At 42.7% G+C, this 24,345-nt stretch overlaps 3 protein-coding genes across 10 annotated transcripts in view; 2 read left to right on the top strand and 1 right to left on the bottom strand.

Annotated features, from left to right (window-relative positions):
• The window catches only part of LOC6626749 (cyclic nucleotide-gated channel beta-1), a 79,688-nt gene that overhangs the window by 15,898 nt on the left and 39,445 nt on the right, over positions 1 to 24,345 (bottom strand). For 6 of the 8 annotated variants that reach the window (XM_070210010.1, XM_070210008.1, XM_032435963.2 and 3 more), the window contains exons 3-5: positions 7,694 to 8,506; positions 7,193 to 7,556; positions 6,084 to 7,132 (exon numbers count right to left, since the gene is read on the bottom strand). In XM_070210010.1, the coding sequence (XP_070066111.1) occupies positions 6,084 to 7,132; positions 7,193 to 7,556; positions 7,694 to 8,506 (2,226 nt within the window). The remainder of the gene's footprint in view (positions 1 to 6,083; positions 7,133 to 7,192; positions 7,557 to 7,693; positions 8,507 to 24,345) is intronic. The other 2 variants (XM_070210012.1, XM_070210013.1) reach the window with 1 other exon arrangement.
• LOC6626753 (chymotrypsin-2) lies at positions 12,854 to 14,048 on the top strand. The gene is made up of 3 exons (XM_002050220.4): positions 12,854 to 13,301; positions 13,363 to 13,639; positions 13,704 to 14,048. Exons 1-3 carry the CDS (start codon positions 13,045 to 13,047, stop codon positions 14,046 to 14,048), a joined length of 879 nt encoding a protein of 292 aa, XP_002050256.1. The 5' UTR covers positions 12,854 to 13,044.
• LOC6626754 (chymotrypsin-2) lies at positions 14,642 to 15,631 on the top strand. Its single transcript, XM_002050221.4, has 3 exons — positions 14,642 to 14,856; positions 14,925 to 15,198; positions 15,254 to 15,631. The coding sequence occupies exons 1-3, from the start codon at positions 14,642 to 14,644 to the stop codon at positions 15,614 to 15,616; spliced, it is 852 nt and encodes a 283-aa protein (XP_002050257.2). The 3' UTR covers positions 15,617 to 15,631.

Genomic DNA, 24,345 nt, shown 5'->3' with positions numbered 1-24,345 from the left:
TGCGTCTACAATATTGATTGGAATATACACACACAAACACGCAAACAGACACGCATACACACAGTCGCACATAGGAGCGCACACACGGTTACGGTTACAGCTGTAGGGCATAAGCAGCAGCAGCAGCAGCAGCAAACATAAACACACACAAATACACATGCACAGAGCGAGAAAGACTCACACATACACACACACACACACACATACGCACATTGCTGTTGCTCTTATTGTTGTTGTTGAAGCTGTGGCAAGCGAAAGCAAACAGCAAAACGAACAACAACAAAAACAGCAGCACAAACCAACCAAATTCACACACACACACACAGACACACACACACTCACACACGCTACCCAACACTGGCAAGTCGGCCAAGTTAAAGTGGATAATGGACGCTGCTTCTGCTGCTGCTGCCGCTGCTGCTCGCCTTGACTGAAGACTGAAGCAAAGGCAATGGCAAAAGGCAAAAGAGCGCACCGACTGCGAATTTGTGCGTCCCTCTCTCAAGCCAATGCTCGCTCAGCCGTTCGCAACTCGTGCGTACGTCGCTCAATTCTATTTTTAGACACGCGCTCATTGTGCGAGAGCAAAAGCAACAGCAACAACAATTGCTGCAATAAAAAGAAAAACAAAATAAAAAAAAAACAAAAAAAAAAAACGTAATAAAAACACACAAACACACACAGCTAGCCAGTGCGCGAGTGAGACGAAGTAGTGAAACGGGTTCAAGTCAAAATGGCTGCAAATCTCGCACGTAAAGTACTACAAGTCGCAAAGTACTGAGCCAGTGCCCAGCTAGTGTATATACATATATATATATATATATATATATATAGCTGTGTGAGCCTGTGTGTGTGAGTAAATTGAGCGCATAAATTGTTTTAATTGCAGTAAACAACTGCAGCAAAAGGCGTTGCAAGTGACCAGCTGAAGCAGCAACAGCCGCAGCCACAGCCACAGCCGCAATGTTAGCAGCAGAGCGAATAACTTACACACACACAGACACAGCACACACCCACACGAACACCAAACACAGATAAGTTGTGTGCACAACATCAATCAAAAGCGTTGACAGCGCTGCTGACGCATAATTTGCATAAAAAACTATTTACAATAATAATTACATAAGAGCAGGCAGCAGGCAGCCGGCAGCTAGCAACAAATTAACATAATTTTGAATGGCATATTTGAAAAGCGTTTTTGGATTTATGCCAAACCCAAAAACAACAATAATAACAACAACAAAATTCGCACAGCGTTTAAAGTTTGCGTCTGTTTGGCGTTAACAAGCCGCAGCTATGGCGCTTAACTAAGCGTAAATGTAACTTGCGGCGTGCGAGTGCGCAAGTGTGCGTATGTGCGAGTGTGCTGGTGTATGTGGCATCAACATTGTTGCTAAAATGATTTTGAAAAACCATCAATAACTCAAATATAATGACAGTTTTCCACTTGTTGTCAGCCAGCCATTCAGCCAACCGGGCCGTAAGTGGGGCTAAATGGATGAATAACTTAAACCAGCTGCTTGTATACATATCAATGTGTGTGTGTGCGTGTGTGTGTGTGTGTGTGTGTGTGCGCGTGTAAGTTGCCTCAGTGCCTGATGTGATGTTATGTAATGTAATAACGTCAATCAAATTTGAAAAAAGGCAGGCCAACTATTTGAAAATCAATTTTCATGCGCTCAACCCAACACAACGAACTGAACGAGTAAGAAAACCAAGATGAGCCCGTAACAGAGAAAATGCGAAGATGCTGAAATGCGGAGATGTTGCGATGCGGAGATGCTGCGTTGCGGAGATGCGAAACGGGGTGCCTGTTACTAAGTAAATATATAAGTTTTTAAGTTGTTGGCCAGAGGGAGTTTGCTTAATGTAGCAGAAGGCCATCACTAAAGTGTTGCGCCCTAAGCCATGACTAGCGGTATTTGTGATATTTGCTTGCAAAGTGCGTGCAAAAAAAATACAAGAAAGGGAACAAGTTGAATAGGGTAGCAATGGCAACAAAACTGAATGAGTTTGTAAATGCCAAAAGGTTGAGATATCACAGATCAGCGGGATCATGTCAAGCTACAGGGTTAATAATTATTAATGATAATTATTGCCGCATCAGCTGCAAGCGGGATTATCAAACAAAAAATGAGAGAAATAATAAAAAGAAGGAAAAAATTCTCATTAAAAGGATTATGTAAATTTTCTTAAGAAATGCAAGTACTTTCGAAAACTTTGGGATTAATGGCAGCCTGGTAAGACAGCTTTTAATGCAATGACACTCATAAATCGACCGGAAGCTATTAAAACAGCGTGCGCTGAAAGTTAATTGGAAGAACTCGTGGACCACAAACAACTTTTTCAAATTTAATTTAAAGCTTCAACGCAACTTAAAGCTCTTTTCTTAAAGGGTTATTCGTTAGGAGAATAAGTAAAGTGTTGAAAAACGATTAAAATGAAAGAAGGTAAATGTGAATTTTAATATACATTTCTTGTGTTTATAGTGTTGCCTAACGTATGCAAATCTTAGCTATGAGTTGCATTTTATCCTATGAGCAAGATCTCATGACAAGAATTTTAAATAAAATAATCCCCATAGCAACTTTCAAAGTTGACAAGGGCCTTTGCACAAATTTCGAAAACTTGTAATGTTGAATAACACATGGAAATTTGCAACAACACTGAGAATTTAAAATGCAGCGCACTTGTTAGATGTCAAACGCGCTCCGTGTTTTCTTTTTACTTAACCTTTTCCTGTTGACACCATTTTATTCGCTGCTTTTACATGTGGTCCACGAGGCGCATGAGTTATATTCGACAATATATTACACATACGCTTTGTGGCCGCACTTGAAGAGCATTTGAGCGTCACCAAACGCTGCATTTGATTTCGGTCATGTTTTTTTTATTGCGATTTCTGCTTGCTCACAACCAACCTTCCACTCAGCCTGCCCCCGCATCGCTAAGCGCTCCGCATCAGCAAGCAGCAGGCAGCAGGCATCGGGCATCAGGCATCAGACATCGAGCATCGAGCATCGTTTGCTTCTTGTGGTCTCGCGCACTCGAAGCGGCAAGCGCTGAATTGACAAATTGATGGATGGTCCTCGTTGCATGTCCATGGTTATATGATGTATTATTATTGTGGTGAAGGCAAAAGTTGCGACGGCTTTGGGGCAAAAACTACGTGAAAAGTTGCCGATTCAGCGATGCGCAACGGTCACCTAAGTGTTTTATTAGCCCTTGAGTTCAAGTTGCGGCTCTGAGTTGGTTGTCAGTTCGTTTCTCGTTATTCGTTTTTATTTGTTGGTTTACTTATGAAGAATCAGTTATTTCATTTTTATATTGTTATTTATTTTTGTATTCGTACAAATTGTTGAGTAATATTCGCGAATATCTGGGCAATCTACTTAGCTCCCACAATGCCAAAGTATATGGGCCAGGAGCTGCATATAGAACTAAAAAGGGTCTTTGACAAATATGATGAGGATCGGAATGGGTCCATAGAGGCTCGTGATCTGAACCTCATCATGCGTGACATGGGCTACGAGCCAACCGAAGCGGACCTAAACGAATTCATCGATGCTGCGGACGTCGGTGAACTTCGCCGTTTAGATTTTAAGGAGTTCCTCCAAGTGATGGCGCCCAAGCTGCGCGAAATCGAGAGCGATGAGAATCTGCGTAAAGCCTTTGAAGTGTTCGATCGCCAGGGTGACGGGTATTTTAACGCTCTCGATGTGCGCACCGTGATGGCCACCATGGGTGAGGTGATTAGCGAGGCGGACAGCAGCATAATAATTAACGAAATGGACGCTCACAACGAACATCGTGTGGGATTAAGCGCATTTCTCGACTATATGCATGCGGGCGGACCCAGCGAAATGGCGACACGGCAATAAAAAAAATAGGCATACACAATTTCCAGTGGTGCAATAAAAATTGAGATTTGCTGCATGCAAATATGAGAAAAAGTTTCGAGTGCATAAAACCAGAAATTAATGCACCAGCACGTTTTGTCCATTAAGCCGCTGAGCTTTGCTTGCTGACTTTTTGCCTCGCTGCCCGCTCCGTTAGACTGAAGCCCTCAATCACTTGCGACTCCCTTGTGTGCATGCAACATTCGCACACACAACACACACGCACACACACACATGCACATGAAAAAGTGTTGTGCAAACATTTTGATGCTGCATCTGGCAGCTACTCTCTGTAGAGGTGCAAACTGTTGCCACGCCCATCAATGAGCAGAGGAATTGCTTTGTTTACCCCAAGCTACGGCTCCAGCTGCCGGCCAAAGTCCACTGCTAAGTTTAGCATCCGTTGTCCCTTGGGCATTCGCCATTGTGGCCCATTGCCGTTGAGTGGCCTTAATATTTTCAGCTGACGTTCGCCTAATGAAAGTCCGTTCTCGGACAACCCCAGTTTTGCCATTTTCTTGAATTGCTTGCCAGGCATTTGACTTGGGCGGTCTTTTAAAATTAAAACGACAAGACGCCGTCCGACTGCAATGGCGACACTTGCATTTTGTCCAGTTATTTATGGAGCAAATAAACGAGTTCATTTAGCTAATGGCCGCATGGCCTACTGAGCTCACAAGAGGCTGCCTGGCAGTGCAAAATGCTCGAGGAGCGTGTGCTCAAGCAGCACGAGTAGAGAGTCTTGTCAGGCACAAAAGGAGCAACGTCTCTTAAGCCAGCCAGCATTTGTATATACTATATACAATTGCCCGTGTACACACACATACACACGTACAACATTTTCCTCAATTTAAGCAGCTAAAATGGCAAAGCCAAAAAGTTTTGCATACTTTTGAGAGCTTTGCTCATTGTTCTGTTTTGTCAAATGTTTCTACCCCCAGGTTTCATTCGTGTATCCCATCCGTTTGTCCGTCGCTCCATCTGTCTGTCCATTTCGTGTCTCCAGCTTTCTCATCTTGTTGCTATGTTTGCTGCGGATTATTGTTCCCATATGTATGCGTATCTAACCTAGCTCTGAGCAACAGTTTAATCAGACAGCTCGTAAATATTGAAGCCACACAAAGAAACAACAACAATTTATATGTTCCAGCTTAAAATTGTCTTGATAAGGATTTGCAAAAATAAGATGAAGAAGAAGAAGAAGAAGAAGGAAAAGCAAAAAAGAAAAACCAACAACGGATAATGATTACATTTCAACATTGTATGCTGTGATTTATGGTACCCTCCTGAGCCTAATAATTAGATGTTGGCCTAATTCGCTTGGGCCCAAAAACGTGTTGCCTTTGTACTCTTTTTAAAGATCAGTTTTACCGTATCAGGCAACATTTCGAGTGGAAGCTGTTTTTTCTTGTTATACCATTCCTATGTACACAGGCCCTTTTTTTGTTTTGTCGAAAATCTTTCGAGCTTTTACCTCTGTCGCTTTAGGACTGTTTCTGCTTTTGACTTGTTCGTCATTTATCCGTTTGATTTTTTATGCAACTCTCACTTATACACCTATGCATACATTGCCAAACAGGTAAGACAATTCGCTGCAAAGGCGTTTTAAATTTACAACCGATATTGTGATAAAATATTCACAGTGCAAATTCTATCGTCCTATATACATATTCTATGTAATATTTATTTTGCCAAATTTCCGCTTGCTTCTGAGCTTAACCGTTTCAAACTAAAATACATTGTTCCATTATGCATATTGTCTTTATCTTTTATGTCTTCAAGCTGTACTTCTATCTAATGAATTAACAATTTTTTTTGCTGAATCGTAAAATGCATATAACCGGTTCACAACTGATTCGACTGCCGCATTTTCGACATCTTGTATGTTTTCCAGCTATGCACGTATCTACCCATTTAATGCGTTTCCTTGTTTAAGCGTTTCAAATTGAAATGTATCTAACCTGTTCGATGTTCATTTACCAATTCAATTTATTTTGCATTTTATATCTAGCTGCACCTGTACCTATCTATACGTTAATTTCTTGAAGTTATACCGAATAAATCATAATCCAGCGAGAGTTCTTCACTCTACGCTTTTTAGAGATGTTTCTGAAGCAAACCCGTTTCACTTCATAACCGATTCACCGGGCAACAGTTAAAAGATATTTGTGATCATGTACTCACCTTGAAACTCCTTGCGCGCCGCACTCACCGACGTCACAATGTTCGCCACATGTCCGAGCACCGTGGCAAAGAGCATCAGGCCGAATAGCAATTGCAATATCACAAATACGTACTCGCCCTTGGAGCGGGGCTTGGGCAGGTCCCCGATGGTGGTTAATGCCAAAGTGCACCAGTAATAGCTCTGCAGATACTGTTTAACTACGTCCGCCGACTCGGAGTCATGATAGACCCAATTCCGTGAGCCGAAGCCATTGTTCTTGTGAATTATGTGGTAGAGGCAGCCGTTCCAATGGAATATCACAAGCAGATAATGTATAAGGGCCGTGGAGCGAAACAGATTCGGATAGTTGGTGTGTCGCTCGGTTCGGTCCATGAAGGCCCAAAATCGATAGATCTTGACCAGCCGAAAGCTGCGCAGTATCGAATTGAAGCCAATCGACAAATAGAGAAAGTCCAGCGGCAGCAGGCAAAGGCAGTCGATGTAGAAGATCGTCGAGTTCATGTAGTGTGTGCGCAGTTTGATTGCGTCCGTTTGCAGCACCCCATCCTCCAGATATCCAGTGCGAAAGTGAAAGAATATGTCAATCAGATATAGAAAATCGGACAGATAGTCCAAGCAGAACCACACGGCGATCGTGCGCCGATTGATCTCCTGGAAGGCGAAGCGGTAGATTATCACCCAGAAATTATACAAAAAGGCCATGGAAACCACCATGGACCAATAGTAGCAGAGCCGCCCCGCCGGATCGAACACAAAATGCAGCTTGCGGGCAGCCGTGGCGGCGCGTATACGCTGCGAGGCAGTGCGATGCGGTTTCTGATGCTGTGTTGAATGTCCGCTGACACCCCCACTGCCAGGACCGCCGCCACCATGCAGTTGATGGTGCGGATGGCCGCCATGAGGCGGACCAGGGCCGCCATGTGCGGACTGACCATGCGCATGCGGGTGGTGCGACACCGTGGAGGCAGAGTGCTGCAACTGGTATGGGTGGTGCGTGGCTTGTCCGGCATTGTGGTGCGACTGCTGCTGCGAGCGCGAACGCGGGTAGCTGTCGTTGAAATCGAAGTTGAATTAGATTATAGAATAGTTTATAAAAGTTGGTGCTCACCGATCCGTGCCGTTGCAATAGTTGCCGCCATATTGTGTATGTCCCATGAGTACACTGGTGGCACCACCACCACCTCCACTTAGCGTGTTATCCTGCGAGCCGCGGCCTGTGGATCGATTCCAGGTGCCCAGCAGTGGCTGATCGCCGCCGGTCGTTTTCAGACGGCCGCGCGATTTGTTGTTGTTGGGGCGTTGCTTGTTGTGCAATAAATCCATTTCGGAGGCAGTGCTTACGGTGGCCATATGCGAGTTCGATGCTCTGGAGGCGCATGGTGTGGCCAGGCTGTCATGCGACGTGAAGAAACCTTGTTGCGAGACGCTCTGGCCGAATTTCGGCTGGGACATGCCAAACTTGGGGCCTAGATCTGAAGAAGAGACGAGAAATTGGAGTTGAACGGGTTGCTAATTGATGAAATTATGGGGCACAGGGTATACAGAGCGCACAGCAGAAATACACACACACACACACACATACACACAGACAGACACACAGCAGTCTTACCGAGAAAGCTCTGTCGATCGATTGAGAAGCGACGCAGGCTACCCAAATCAATAAACTGCTCATCAGCTGGCATTGTTGGTGTTATTGAGAGTTCGGTTGTGTGAAAGGCACCAGCACCACCACCGCCAACACCACCACCACCACCACTGCCACTGGCAGCACCGCTGCCAACACCAACACCAACACCACCACCGCCACCACCACCACCAGCAGCAGCAGCAGAAGTTGCTGTCGCAGCACCGCCCACTGTCAGATTGGTGCACGTGGTGGCTCCACCGGTGCTGCCACTCATGCCAGCGCCCAAATATGCCGCATTGCTGCCATAGAAGCTGCCATCGAGCTCGGCCATTTGCTGTTCGTAAGCGGTCAGCGGATTTATCGACCTCGAGCTGTGATCCCGGTACAGAGGACGCGGCGATGGCATCAACGATGGATACGGTGGATTTAGCATGCCGTTTAGGGATAGCCGTGGCTGCATTATTTCAGGAAAGCTGGCGCGTGGCGCCAATCTTTGACTGGTTTTAGTTGTTGTTGCTGCTGTTGTTGTTGTATTTCTTTTGTTGTTTTGATGTTTCGCTATTGTTGTTGTTATTTTAGTTGCTGTCGTTTTGGTCTGTCTGCTGTCAAGTGTTGCAGTTGCTGCATTCAGCACATTTGGTCGCCATCGTTCATCATCGTCAGCAACATCGTTGACGTCACAGCCAGCATTGGCGTCGGCGGCGGCGTCGACGTCCGCGTTGACGTCTGCGTCACCACCATCAATGGCCGCTGTGCGGCACAAGCGGCCACTGGGCGTGGCCTTGTTAAGCTCGGCTGCAGCCATCCAAGCGATTCAGTTGAAATCATTGGCAATTGTTTTTTTTATAGATTTTTGCATTAATTACATAATTTTTTGAATTTATGTCCGAGTTTTTGTTTATTTGTTGTTTTATTTATATTGTTTTTTTTTTTTTTTTTTTTGAAAAACAAGAGAAATGTGAGCAGATAGTAAGATTATTTGCATATTAACCATTTTAAACATTTGTGTGTACTTGGAAAGGAAGCTGCTATAAACAGAGTGAAATATAAAGAAAAAAAGGGTGGGACAGCTAAAGTGACGGACAGTGGTGATGTAGTGGTTGGTGGTTTTTTTTTTTTTTTTGGCTACAGGTGACTCGGCCTTTAACAACAACTGCAATTCACAACAACATTCAACAACAATTAACAGCAACAACAAGATTCGAACAACTTATATTTATTTATAGTGTATTAATAAAATACTGGATAAAGCTTAAACTAATTGTTTTTTATTCCATTGATGTTAGGTTGGAGGGGGCAAAAGGCAGTAAATTTGTGTAGAAGCAGAGCAAATGTTAAAAAATAAGTATTTGAAATATAATAAATAAAACATGCTGTGAATTTCACTTTCGTAACGATACAAAATCTAGTTTAAAAATTTCATTTGAAATGCATTTAACGCTTTGTATCTAAATTTCTAAATGAAAGTAAGCGAATGCTTAAGCTGTAAGGCTGTTAGATGTTTTTTTTTTTTTTATGTAGACCAATTTTTAATATTCGTATTATTTATTTGATTTTTTCTTCAATATTTTGTATCGAATTTAATTGTGCTCTATATCTTTAATTTTTAAATGTATAACTATATGTAAATATAACTATACAAATAATAAAACTTCCACAAAAAAAAATAATATACAAGTGTCTTACATATTGAAGCTTTCTAATTAACAAGCTCCAATTTTATTTATTTTTTCTTCCAAGCCAAACAAAAACTTTTATTCTTAAGTTATTTTGTATGGCAAGAGAATATTCTGTTACGTTTATAACACACCTGAACACCTCCATCTAAGGAACAAAAATATCTGCATATCTGTTTTTAGCATACTTTTATTCGCAAGCCAACATGTTAACTTTTCCTTATAAAAGTTGTATTTTATTTAGAATATCCCAAAAAGTATGCTATATAAAGTAGATATATTACTGTGAATTCGAATTCCATGCTGCCATTTGTTTAAATTTGACTTTCCTTGCACTAAAGTAGAAAAAACCTTTGAAAAAAATTCACCACGTTCTGTTCATGGCTTATTTAAGCAATATTCATTGAACATGTGGCACGTGTGGTCAATGGGCAGGTATGTAGATAATCGACAGAGTTTTTTCTCTTTTGTTTTCCTTGACTTTTGTTTTTGGGCTGTGGGTCTCTTATGAGCGCTTGGCAGCATTCAAAGAGTTCGATCACTTGAACAAATGTGCTAATAAAGTTAGATTTAATTACGTGCGCCTTTATGGGGCATGTAGATGAAAATGAGACATCTAAACACATGAAGGGATGCGTGTATGCACACACACACGCGCGCGAGCGGGTGGTTCATTAGTTTTAAGCAGCTGCTGGCAACTGGCTCACTTGGCAATTCATGGGTCAACACAAACACACACACACACATATATATATACACACAGAAAACAGCACGAGTGGCACTTGACTACCGTGGCCAAGAAGCTTGCTTGAAGCTGCGTGCGGCGCCAATATATTTCTATTACTCGAATGCTGCCAATTGTCTGACTGGCCTGTTGCTGCTGCCACAGTTGCTACGGCCACTGTGGCCACCGTTGCTTTGTCAACTTTCAGCAGTTGTTTTTTTCTTACTGCTGTTCTTGTTGTTGCTGTTGCTGCTCTACCTGTCTCCAGCTGTGCTGCCAATTGATTATCAGGCCAACCGCTTTTAATTATTGCGCTGCGCTGACATGAAGCGCCTTTAATTCAATTAGAGCACCAAAAGCAATGCATCAGCTCTGGGCTGAGGACCGACAAAGCTCTTGCTGCCCCTCAAAGGCTACCCGCCATGTCCCTGTTGCCGTACAATGCAAAATTGTTTAATTAATTTGAGCGGCAAACGCGGCGTATGAGCGACATGTATTTGCACTTACCGCTGCTCGAGTTGCGCAATAAATTCGAATTAATTTTGCTGCACACACACAGATACGCATACACACACACAGCATTCACACCCACATACACATACACTCGAATCAGTCAAATTAATTTATTAATTCAGGTGCATAAATTCTTAAAAAATGTGTTAGCAGCCGCAACAGCCATTTACTTTTAGTCAGTTGACCAAGTTACAGTTAACAGTTACAATTGAACCTAAAGTTAAAATTACAGTTACAGCTACAGTTACAGTTACAGTTCCAGTTACAGTTACAGTTACAGTTTACAGTTTCCTGGCAGCCATTTTTGGCCAAGTGAAAGTGCATTTTCATGTCACGTAGACTAAAGTTTTTTGTGTGTGTACGAATGTGAGAAAATACACACACTCACATACACACGCACATTTGATATTCTGGCCTGTTGCTCGACTTAAATTCGCTGTCAGCGCTAATTGGCCCCCATTTTGCCGGTATTTCTGGCCCCAATAACTGTGGCTCAGGCCATGGGCGTGACCGCTGCCAGCCGCCATAGCCACGCCCTCTTGAAGTTTTTCGCAGCAGCTCGCCAATGGCCCCCACTTGACTCGCATGAAGACTCAAACCGTGGCGGCTTTTTAATTTTTGCTAATAGTTGAGTACCATTAATTTAAACTTTGTTGTCTTTTGGCCATTTGCAGGCACAGATTCTGCCGCGCCGCGCTCCGTCTGGGCGTTGCGAGTGCTTACAGAAGAAGCAGAAGAAGTGGCGCAAAAGATGAAAAATGAAAAATCTACGGCTTAAATGGGCAGGCAGTTTGTCATGGGCGGCCAGCCGGAAAGCACAACTTGCGACAAACTTGCGCCAAAGTTCAACAGAAAAAAAAAACCGCTTGAATAGCTTTTGCGGCTGTTGAGTGGTGCCGGAGTTGGTGTTCATAGTGTTGGTGTGTTGGTGTTGGTGTTGGTAGTGGTGGTGGTGGTGTTGGCGCCATGAATTGTCAATAAATTTGCTTGCCACAAATCAGCGAAGCGGCCAGTCACGATGTGGCCAAAGACAGTGTGAGCGAGGCCGAGATAGCCAACAGAGCCACAATTATTTGGTGCAGCTGCCACAAGCAAATGAAAATATTTGAGCGTTGTAGCCAGAAATACTTTTGCCTAAAAGTTTATGCGCAAACTTTGCTTAAAACATACTTGAGAGCAACGCCACACACACACACACAGACAGTTAAAAGAGTTGGCAACTGGTAGCTGCAAGTGGCTGTAGAATTGCCGCAATATACAAAAAAGGACATAAAACGGAAGTCAAGTAATAAAAACTTGAAACACCAAGCCCCCCATCATATACCACCCGCACATATCTGACACATTGAAAATTACAATAGTCAAGTGTTTAGTGGAACAGCTGTCAACTGAATTGACATTGAGGCGGGTTGCCCGCTCGAACGAACTTCAACCCAAGCTCTGTCACAGCTCTGCCGCAGCCACAGAAGTCCACTAAAAGTATTTCAGAATCGTTGACTGACAACTGGCCAAAACATAGCTGAGTCGAATACCCGGAGCTGAACTTCCTAAATTGTGTGGAGCAACCATTTAAAATGTAATCAAATTTTCAACAGAAATAGAAATACTTGACTGACAGCGTCAAATCGAACGAATAGAAGCATAAGCTGCTTAACAAATTGAAATGTTAAATGTAGTCTAGCAATATTATAAAAAAAACATAACAATATTATTGGCAAGCAAGAGAAGTTATTTTAGGAGTACCGGAGATTCAAAAACTTTGCAGATACGGATACATATCTATATATGTTGTGTATATATAACTGTTTGACCTGAATGATAGACAAGTCGGTGGTCAACGTTCAGCCCAAGGCGTAGGGGCTAGAAAACTACAACTTTTACCTCAGTTACCGCAATTGATGAAAACTTTCACCTGCAAGTAAAAATCGCTGAAAGCAACTTTTTAGTTTGACTAATTTCGCAATACCTTTCATTCCTTAAATCATTCCTTAAACCTATTTAAGACAAGCGACTTGAGATAATGCGGGAAGATAAGGTGTTGAAAAAAGATCTCTCAAACTTTCTCCGGTTCAGGCACCGAAACATTCGTTTGAATGAAAAATGTATAGAATTGATGATGTAAGCATTAAGGGGAACTGGAAGCTTTAAGCAAAGCCCAATTTAGAAAACTGTCAACGCTTCATTCGTTTTAAAAATGATTTGTATAAATAAATTTTAAAAACACTTGTTCTATGATTTAACTGTACTTGGAATATTTTGAAAATAAATAGTTAGTTAGTTAATTCGCGCATAAATAAGTTAGTTTGCAATGCCGGAGGATGGATATAGTGGTCGGAATTGGAGCACAATTCGACAGATAATTTGCCAGGAAATTTATTCAAAATTTTTATTAGAACTATTGGAAACACTTGTAGCTCGAAATGAACTATCGAAATTGTTCAGTGAAAGAGACGTTACTGCTGTTTTTGTTGCTGTGCGTAGAACCCACTCTGTTTGACAATCGCGTGAAACGCCTTTCAACGCCTGACTACGACAAGAACCGAGTGAATGCGCTGGCCAAGTATGTGGTCTCCATCCGGTCCCGTACACCTCGCCTTTACTTTGGGGATAATCATTTTTGTGGTGGTGCGATAATAGCACCCAGATATGTATTAACTGCTGCCCATTGCGTCATGGAGTGGGTAGAAATGCATTTGTAGACCGCTAGATCAAATTTAATGTATATCCCTTGCCCAAAGCAAGAGCAAATTCAAGTACTCCAGCCGGTCGATACTCGTTGTGGCTGGCACCCCAAACAGGCTCAAGTTCGTTGACGATGTATCGGTGAATTTGCCAGTTAAGGATATATATGTACCCATTAATTTTACCAGTAAGAATACCAACAACATTGCCGTGCTGCTGCTAAGGGATCCGTTGCCCAAAAATAATCCACGCATTGGCATTATCAATCTTCCTAACTCAAATCCCACGTTCAATGCGAGCTACACTGTCCTTGGCTGGGGAAGATTATATAAGGTGAGTTTATTGTTGCTATGTTAAGGGTTGCTGCAGCTTAGATATTTCACAATTTCACTTACAGGGCGGACCTTTGGCCACGAACATCTTGCATATCGATATTACCCTATTGCATCGTGAGAAATGCAAATGCATGTTGATGACCTTTAAGGAGGAAATGCTGTGCGCCAAGCATCGTAATGACACCGTCGATCAGAATCCCTGCGAGGGTGACGAGGGTGCGCCCATGATCTTGAACGATACTGTGTATGGTGTCGCTGCCTATCGGCTGGGCTGTGGCAGAACTCAGCTGCCCTCGGTCTATACGGATGTGTGGTATCACATAAATTGGATCAATAGTATAATGAATGCTGCGCAGCATTCTATAATAAAGATCACCTTGCTTTCACTGTCAGTGGTGGCATTTTAGATTGGGCTCAGATAAATATATGTATGCTTATTATAATATCGAAGTTAGTTTTTATTGCCATGTACCAGGTATCGGTAAAAGAAAAGTTCAGACTTTATTTGTTGCCGGCATACGTTATCATTTTTAACATAAATATCTTTATATACTTTTGGTTGGTCTCATAGGCGAGTCGATGCACGTCCATTCATAAATATTTTTCCCTGTCTGTTCTGATATATGCACACACTTGGAAACTAGAAAAACTTATCAACGATTGGTCAAATACAACAAAAATTATATAGAAGAATGCAATTTTGAAGGTGCGCGGCTGAGAGAAAAACCAAAGCACAGGCAAGTTATGTTTATTCCCGCAACTTGGAGCTGACTACTGGGTATTCCCTAGTCAAGCACACACATTTGAAACACTAGTTGTCAGTCGAAAAAAAATATTAGTTAAAGGGGATTTCTCTACACATTAACATGCATTAGTTGGGTCTGGGAATATGCATTACCATCTCGGCCTGCAGCTCTATTACGAATTCTTCCATTTTACAAAACTTGTATAAATGCAAAACCGAAATTATTCAGTTTTAGATATTCTGCTGCTATATCTGATGTTGGAGACGATCGTACGCGCCGATACCAAAACTGTGGAACGTACGAAACGTTTGACCTCAGCTCTAAAAAATGAACAGACAATGTTGGTGGCCAAATATGTTGTTTCCATACGATCGCAAAAGCCGCAGATCATTTTTGGAGACAATCATTTCTGTGTGGGTTCCATCGTTGCGCCCAGGTTTGTTCTCACCGCAGCCGTGTGTACTATGAGGTGAGTATCTCTTGGAGTTTTTATAAATACGAAATACGAAATTGTCTGAAATCTGAATCTGTCTAAAGCAATCGCAAAGTAGAGCACACATTGCGATCTATTGTCGTCGTTGGCGGCACACCCAACCGACTAATAGCCGTCAAAGATACAGTTACTAAGAAGGTGCAGAGGATCTTTGTGGCGGATAATTTTATACAGCGCAGCACAAACAATATTGCGCTGCTCAAGCTGGAAGATTCGTGGCCAACAGGAAATCCTAGCATCGATATAATAAACCTGCCCAAGGCGGAACCCGATTATGGTATCAGCTATATGGTGCTTGGCTGGGGCCGTATGTTCAAGGTAAGATGTGGCATTAACCCACTCGCAGTCATTCAACTCGCACCACTGTCTACAGGGTGGTCCGCTGACTGGCAATCTAGTGCATGTTTTTGTGAAGCTGATGGATCGTAATATTTGTCTGAGCATGGTGAAGACCTTGTATCCCGAAATGCTATGCGCAGGCAATTTTGACGAGGACGGGGACAATAGTCCTTGTGCTGGCGACACCGGCGGGCCCATGATTGATAACAACACGCTGGTAGCCATCGTATCGCATCGCCTGGGCTGCGGCTCAAGGTCAACGCCTTCGATCTACACTGATGTGTGGTACCACATGGACTGGATAAACGACACAATTACCAACGCATCTAGCCCGACTGCAGCTAGGTGCTGCATTTTATTGTTGATACTCTCGCTCCTTTGTTTGACTGTCAAATAAAATTAATGGACTAGTTTTTTTTCGTTTCCAATCCGAGAGGTTTGTAACAGAGATTCAAATTTAATAAGCAGCCACGCGTTAAGACTTAAGGCGAAATAATAGCTCGCGCCCAACGCCGAGCGAACTCGCCAGCCATGGTCTCAACTGTTCACTTTTCAAAGAAAGTTTACTCATTCAACCTGAGAAGCAAGTTTTTTGCAGCATACGTTATCTGAAGACTTTTCGGCTTGACAGGAAAATTATTTGTAGAGTATATCGTCCAGAATGCAATCAAAGATACTGTTTCTAAGCTCTTGGTTCATCAGCTTAAGTTACTTATGCGCACTCCACTTTGATAGCCCAGCAAGGTCCAGTATTTGCAGAGTATCACAAGTTGAAGTGCTTCTTGAGGCAAGCTAAGGCCTTAGTTGCCAGTTTTGTTGCATGGCAGCTTCTCCTAAATCTAAATTTGAGTTCTTTATTGCTTTCCTTTTTTTCTTTTCGAAGGAGGCAATTAAAATGCTCGCAAGCACCGCACAGACGCGGCCCGAGTTTGCAGTAATTAAGAACACGGTTAGCCGGTCGCCTGTCGGTCATTCGGCCAGAAGCCAGTCGGCCCACATCTCGGTGCTTTTTGCCATGTTGCTGGGTCAACAGCAGCGGCAACGTTTTGTGTATGCGAAAGGAATGAAAAACCAATCGACACAAGTGGCAGGTGGCAGGTGGCAGCTGACAGGTAGATGCCCATACAAACAACCAGCCGGCCTGCCTGGTTGCCCAGTCGCTTGGTGGACGCACGCAACTTGAGGTCGTTTTCGTGGATGAATTGGCAGCTTGGTGGGCTGCCTCGATGGCTGCTGGCGCAGCTTGAAACCGTGTTTGATTTGATTTGTGCCCCAATATTGCTGCGCCTGGTAAGCAAACAATCAGCGTGTGCAAAGACAACAACGGCCACAAGTTGTTGCAACTGCAACATAAACCAGTGCACCACGATCAAGACTCAGCAGAGATGATGGCCATACGCACACGCGTGGCCAAATTGACGTTGAGTGCAGCCACGGACTGAATCACTGAAGTAGAACGAATAAACCGAGTTAACCGAATATAGAGTCCACTGGCAGCACAGACATGGTGCATGGTGCATGGTGCATGGATTGGCAGAAGTGCCACACAATTTCCACATGCATTCTTCGCTGTTGGATGGTGTCTACATCAGAGCTGACACCACACTGCAGCATGGTGCAATTAACATACACCACCAAGCAAGTCATCAGCTTGTGTTTGGTGCAGCGCGACACCATTTTAATTAGTAGCAATAACTCAACCATTCAACGAGATAGAAGCACACGTAGCACAAGGGATCCGTGCCAGAGTTTGGTGGAGGAGAAGGAAATGAGTTTGGTAACTTCCTGCACTATGCATTTCCTACTCTTTTTAAAAATCGAGATCATTTTTTCTGTAAACTAGTCTTGATATCCTTCTGGGCACTTTATCCAAGCTGTGGTATCGTATCTTGTATTCCTACATTTTAATTTAAATTTCCATCCATTTGATAATACAAAGAAAAAGCTTTAAAGAAATCCAACATTTTTGTATCCTTATTTGATAAGATATCGAATAGAAAAGAGTTTTGAAGCCCGCGATTATAGATTAAAGATAAAATTGCTTCATAGGCAGATTTATGGTTCGGTTCGTGAAGTTCTCATCTAAGCTGAAGGTTGCAAAGATTAAGCATATTAACCTGTTGCATATTAACTGGGACTAAATATATGAATAAAATTAATTTACTGGCTGTGTAAAAAGATACAGTATATTTATCTCAATTGATAGTAATGGAAATATTGCTATAAGAGCACACAACCATGAGTGCTTCGCAATCACTTAACCTGTTTGAACTCTCATCAACTTGTGTCAAGTGGGCATTTGATTTGCGACAATTAATAGTTACAAAATCTTTAGCTGACTGCAAAGCCCCTCAATTCACAGATAGCTGTATAAATGCAATTACGAAATGATCGCAATCAGCATTAAGTTAGAAATTATCCTCGACGTGTTGTCGTATCGAATTTGAACTCATGAACCCCGATGTCTGATAATACAAATTTGTCTATAACGCTGCCGCTGCGCATATGTCAGGACATGGACAATAGACGGCACCTGGGCTCCATTTATGTAATGAATTTCGTGCCGTGGCGTCTCCAGCTCCTGCGGCTGCTCCTTTGCTACCCGACACTTGCCGAGCTGCTGCGCCGCGCCGTAGGCAAATGCGTAATGACAACATTAATGCAAACGACTTCATTTAATTAAACGCCCGCAAAGGCAGAGCGAGAGACCGAGAGAGAGAAAGAGGCAGGGGGCTGCTAAAGAAAAGCAAACCCGAAACGAAACTGAAAATGGCGTCCTTGTCATAGTCATCATTGAGTCAGATAACAGCAGATATCTGGCAGAAAGGCAAATATCGCAGCACTCATACGCCTCTTTGTACGCATGAATGCGTATTAAGGTGCACGCCATTGGGAATACTGAATTGGGCATTGACTGTGTGCGACAAGTGGGCGTGGCAGGCAGCCGGAACCGCCGCTGTAGTAGTTCTTGTGCGCACGTGCGTGTAAATACGCATATACATATATAAATATATATATAATATATATATGTGTGCGTGTGTGCGACAGGTGTACAGAGAGATGTGTCCACAGCAGCAGGTATCAGCCAATTCAATTAGCAGGCAGAAACGTCCCAGCTGCAGCAGACCCACAAAGTAACAACAGACAACATTATATAAGTATATATACATATATATATACATAAGGTATATACAGGTGTGTACTCTTATATTGACCAAATGGCCAAGCTTAGCTGGCATTTTATTCATAATGCTTTTAATAACCTGACCTGACCAAAATGGACTTGCTAGGCACAGCCGACAGACTCTATTGGGCACATTTTTGTTGAGAGCTTAAATTAAATTTGAGCCGCGATGAAAACATATACAATTAAAATAATAAAAGCATCATTGAGACTTAATCTTAACATTTCAGATATTAAACTTTTTTGTAATGAATGTTTGTACTCATAAAATATTTGCAGCACAAGCTGTTATTTTTGTTTACATTTGCAGTATTTTAATTAATATAACATTTGAAACTTGTATTCATCAGGATTGTCCCAAACTAAGATTTAATTATTTCCATGCCATTTATTTTGTTTGATCTTCTTTGTGTAATTCAGTATTTAAATAGAATTTTAATGTAAATAGAATCTTACGCAAATTAAGTTCATTTCGGAAGCCCATCCATAATTATTTTCAAAATTGTTTATAATAAAGCTTTGTTAAGAAAATGTGCTACTGCTCCTTGGTGTTTTCTGTTTCTATCCAAACCTAACATACACTTTACAAAATTTTAATATCTTATCATGAGCGGAACTTATCGTAACAATCATAAGAAAGTAAACAGTTTCCTTTTTCCGCAAAGAGAGCAAACAGCCAACTGCAACATTTTGTAGCAAGTTGCAAAACGGGCAGGCCGCATGCCGCGTTTAACCGAATTTAATTTGGTCTGACGGCAGAGTCAATGCACTAAGCACATATTAAATTTTTCAACAACCTCAGCGCGTTTAAGTGAAATGCGCTCATTAGCAGCAGCAGCAGCAGCAGCAGCAGCTGAGCTGAGGCAGCGGTTAGAGGGCTTTGGAAGTTGGTGTTCAAGAACAACATTCACATGCAGCACGCAATAAAAAAATTAAAATGAAAAAACACAAAAAAAAAAAACGGGAGAGTAAAAAGGCCAAAGCCAAACTGTTCATTTGCATGCGCTGGCGCTCATTACATTTACATTAAACTTTTAATATGCGCGGACATGTGGAAGAATGTGTGTAAAGAGTAAGAGTGTGTGTGTGTGTGTGTGATGCGGGCACCATATGCAGGCATTGAGTGACAGTAGGGCCAGACAGTGCAGACAGCAGCTGCTGTGTGTGCGGCATGTGAACTGGCAACGAGCGTGTGCAAAACGTGTGGCCCGCAGCTGTCTGGCCAGGCAATTTCTTAATTTCCCCTGAAATATGCAGTTAATTACATTTGACCAGCTGCGATTTGCAGCCGCAGCTGCAACACAGACACGTGCCACACACACACACACACACACAAACACACACATACACGCACGCAACAGACAGTCACATTTTTCGCTAGTCTTAAGCTGCAGCAACTGACGACTATTCAAGCAACGTTCGTCAGCCAAGCCAAACAGCAGCAGCAGCTGCAACACATACAGACACACACGCACACACTCAAAGTGGTTGAGTATTCGCTAGTGGCTGTGGCACATGGGGCAGCCGTATGAATGCCAGATGAGCTCGCTTCCAAATACAGACCTGGACTGGGGGTCGTATACTTGGTGCTGCGTATAAAGATACAACCAGTCGCGGCTGCTGCTCGGGCATTTGACTCTAAAGCTGCCTGCATGCTTGAGGTATAGCTGTGACTGTGACTGCGCGTGTGTGTGTGAGAGAGAGTGTGAGAGTGTGTGCGTTGTCAAGTGTAAGTGCATTTCGTTATGAGCTTAGCAGTCTTATAAATGTTTGCGTATTTGTTTGCCAGCGTTATTTGCCCCCAAGTGCAGTCGCCGTTTGCTATTTACTTGATGTTTCCTGCCGCTGAGCTGTTGTCTGGGTGTGCGCGTGTGCGTGTGTGTGCGTATGCGTGTGTATGTGACCTCTGCGTAGCTTTAGCTGTATCTGTGCATCTGTTGAGTGTCCCTCAAGCGCCGTGTATATCTGTGTCTGTTACTGTGCACAGCACATAAATATCTAAAGCGTTCTTGAGTAACTGCTCTAATGGATTTGGGTTAAAAATACACTGTGTACATGTACATGTGTCTGTGTCAGCGTGTGTGTGTGTGCGTTCAATGTTGCAAGGGCATGTTGAGGGCATACAACTGTAGCAAGTGCCTCGGTCGAGCTGCTTGCTTGTTTAAGATTTACAAATTAGTTTAATTTAAATTAGACTGCAACTGAAAGGAGTAAAACGAAGAAGAAGAAGAAGGCAACTGAAACAAGCACTTGGCAGTCTGTTTAAATGTCAATTGCTAACTGGATAAGCCAAAAAGCAAAGCACTATATAGTAGTTTATAGTCCAAACATACATACACCCACACATACATATACATATACAGATAAATGTGCCGTTGCCTGGGGATTTATAAACTATTTAGTTGTGCCAAACATTTGTAATGCTCGAAAGAATTAGATAAACTTTTAATTTTCATGCTGGGTTCCGTTTTCATAGCACTCTTTTTGGCGCACTCGAATTTAAGAGAAGACTTTAGTAAATTACTAATTAAGCATGTAAGGGTGCTCAAGTGGGGAGTGCTTGAATAAAGCATACCCTGGAACTAGCAACAAGCTGTCACTACAAACAGTCTAGCCTACAAGATAAGTTTCAGGGCTTGATGGATTTTCAAAGGTTCCTTAAGGACTTAATACTGCAGAATGATGCATGTTGTTTCTTTAAATGAAAGCGATAAATGATTATGCAAATAGATATTGGACTTGATAGTATATTATTTGGCTTCGTCTACTCAAAGAGGCAGCCACCCAAACATAATTGCCTTATATCAATTAGTGTTACCGGAAGTTTCTTATAAAAGTTGCATTAAGGACTGCCCAAATTGAAATTATAACAGATATAAAGTAAGCCCCAGAAATATCAATGCACACACGCACACGGACACACAAGTCGAATAAAAGGGTAGGGCCGGACAGGACATGCGTAACAGGAGAGTGCGGCATATTAAACAATTTTAAGCAAAAATTATATATGCCATAAAGACATTCCGGAGCACAACACAAGCAGAAGCATACACTCACACACACACACACACACACACTTCAGCATACAACACACATACACACACACACACACGCGCACATGACATAAACGTCGTCGTTTGCTGGGCACAATGTAATAACCGTGTTGGGCCAACTTATTGTTTACGACGTGCTTAGTGGCAAACTTGGCTTTGATAATGAAACGAGCCAGCACACACGCATACACACTCACACGAACACGCACACGCACTGTCACACAGACACGCGCTGACAGTTAACGGCAATTGCGACAAATACCACAAGCGACAAAGCAGCCGCCCCATAAGCACATCAGGCGTATCATTTGTTTTTGGGGTAGAGCTGGGCCCCAAAAAAAAAAAATATAAACACATTTCGTGCCACAAGATAGTTGCATAAACACCATCAGAGTGTGTGAGAGTGTAGGTGTGTGTTTAAGGTCCAAGGGAACGTGCGCACGTGATGTGATTAGCACAAAGCCGCCAATGTCGCCAGCTTGTGCCCAACTTGTGTTGGCTTAGATTTTAATTTTTGGCTACGATTAAAGTGAGGCCAATGCTGGTAATTGTCACGCCCACACGCCATGCACGTAAGGTTCTTTTAATATTTATTGGTGGGCCAAAATGGAAGATATCATATGACACTCCCTCCTCAGTCGCACGCGGCGTATGTGTTATGCCAGCACCTATACATTTTTATCGAATTTCAACTAATTGCAAATGCTGCAGAATTTTGCTGTATGCGTGTGTGACAGGCAAGCATCAATCGGTCGAATGGTCAATCAATCAATCAATCAATCAATCAGCAGCTGACAATGCCCTTAGCCAGCATGCTCTGACGTCATTTGCTTAAGTTGCAGCTGCCTCGAGCTTCTTGAAAATGGGTCAAAAAAAAGGTATATTTAAGCTGTGAAAATGTACGTAACATGGCAAAAGGAAGAAGGGTTCAAAGGTAAAACATTTTGACTTTCTTCCGATAGCTGTCACTTTTTATCAAAATCGACAAAGATCGATTGCGATTGTCGAAGCATAGCTTGGATGATATATAAAAACATGAACCCTTTTATGGTATGCAGGGTTTCTTAGCATACATAGATAATTAATCGATTTAGGTATTTTGCCAGTATTAAGTGTAATTGTAACTAGTCGCATCATCTGTGTGTGTATGTTCACAGATATACTATATATACATGTGGATGCACGATAAGAGGTATTTTCTAGCCGAGTATGTTCTACGGAGGAAATCTTGTTTTTATTTGGTTTTTTTTTTTTGTGGCTGCGCTGCTTTGCTGGCATTTTACTTTGCATGCCACAAATAATTTCAAGTTTGGCAGCAGTTGCAGCAACCTATGCGGCCAGCAGTTTGCCTCATTGTTTCGCAGAGAGTTTTCCGGCAATGCCAAAAATGCCAAGGCGAGGAAAGGCAAGGCAATGCAAGCCAGGCGCATCCAGCCAGGCCTGCGTGTTGTGTTTACACTGTATGTATCTGTTTGCGTGTGTGTGTGTGTGTGCGTGTGTGTGCTGTGTGTGTGCGTTGTAGCAACTCAAATTAAGCTAAAACCGCTTCAAGTTGCAATTTCCGATGCTGCAGCCAAAAAACAACAACCAAATGCCTCAAGGATATGAGTGGAAGCAACAGCAACAGCAGCAGCAACAGCAGCAAGGGGCAAGGGCAACAACAAGCTGTAACTATAATTAAAACTTTGCACAGACACGAGAGTGCTTGCCACGCCCATACCCACGAAACACCCAACTACATGTCATGTAGTCCATGTAAACATCAAGATGCTGGCGCTGCACTCAAGCAAGTTGCTTAAATGGAATTAATGCATTAATCGCTTTGGGCCGCTAAGCCGCTTGCGGCGCTTGCTAATTGACGAAATGCATAACAACAACTACAAAAACAACAACAACAACGATCACGGCAACAACAACAACAATAGCTAGCAGCGACCCTTGACCCTTGCACCCAGCTTGTCGCTCTGGCTAAAAGTTAAATTAATTTCTGTCGACAGCTACGCAACTTTCAACTGAATTTCATATTCGAGGCACGCAACTAACTAGGTTAGGAGTACGCCATTTGGGCACGGCGAAGGGGCATGGCCGCGTTTTTAATTTTTATTTTATTTTGTTTTGCATTTGCCTTTGCGGCTGCCTGTTTGCATAATCGTATTTGTTTTACTTGCTTTTGTGAACAGTAAAATTGTTAAAAAATTACAAATAAATTGAAACAGCTGCCCAAAAGGGCTGACTTCTAATAATAACAACAACAACAACAACAGCAACAACCAATTACATTGTATTGACTTTTCAATTTCGTTTTGTGGGCAACTTTTAAAGTGGCAACCGCCGCCGACGCTTGGGCGGTAGATGAGAAATTGCCCAGCATTTGCCGCTACTTTCAACGTTCGAATTTTTTGTGGCAATTTTTATTTATTTTTTTTTTTTTTTTTGGTAGCATGTTTGCTTTCATTTGTTGTTGTTGTGGTTGTTACTGCTGTTGGTTAGTGCTGGCTGTTACTCTGGCTTCCGCCATTATGCCATTAGCTCTTGGGTAGCGTATTTAGGTCACATGATTCCAATGCTTGTGCATTAATGGCCCCAACAGCAATGCGGCTTTCTTGGCCAGCTACAACGACAACGACGACAAACCGGACAAACGGCAAAAAGCCCAAACATAATAAGAGCCACGCCTACTGTGCCACAGAGGGGGCGTGCGGCAGTCTGCTGAGTGAATGTGGATGCCTTAAGTCGTAGTCAATTCGAGCCAAGCATCTGAGCACTGAGCACAGCGCACAAAGGATATCAAATTTAAGTGCACACACACATCAGTGCGGGTCAGACATCAAGCGACGAGGGTTATGCCAAAAGTTTCAAGAGTTCAAGGCGAAAGCTCTCCAAAGTGCT

Source organism: Drosophila virilis, chromosome 5 (genome assembly GCF_030788295.1).
Source record: "Drosophila virilis strain 15010-1051.87 chromosome 5, Dvir_AGI_RSII-ME, whole genome shotgun sequence".
Classification (NCBI taxonomy): domain Eukaryota; kingdom Metazoa; phylum Arthropoda; class Insecta; order Diptera; family Drosophilidae; genus Drosophila; species Drosophila virilis.
Note: the sequence above shows the minus strand (reverse complement) of the source record. Positions and strands in the feature narration are given on the sequence as shown.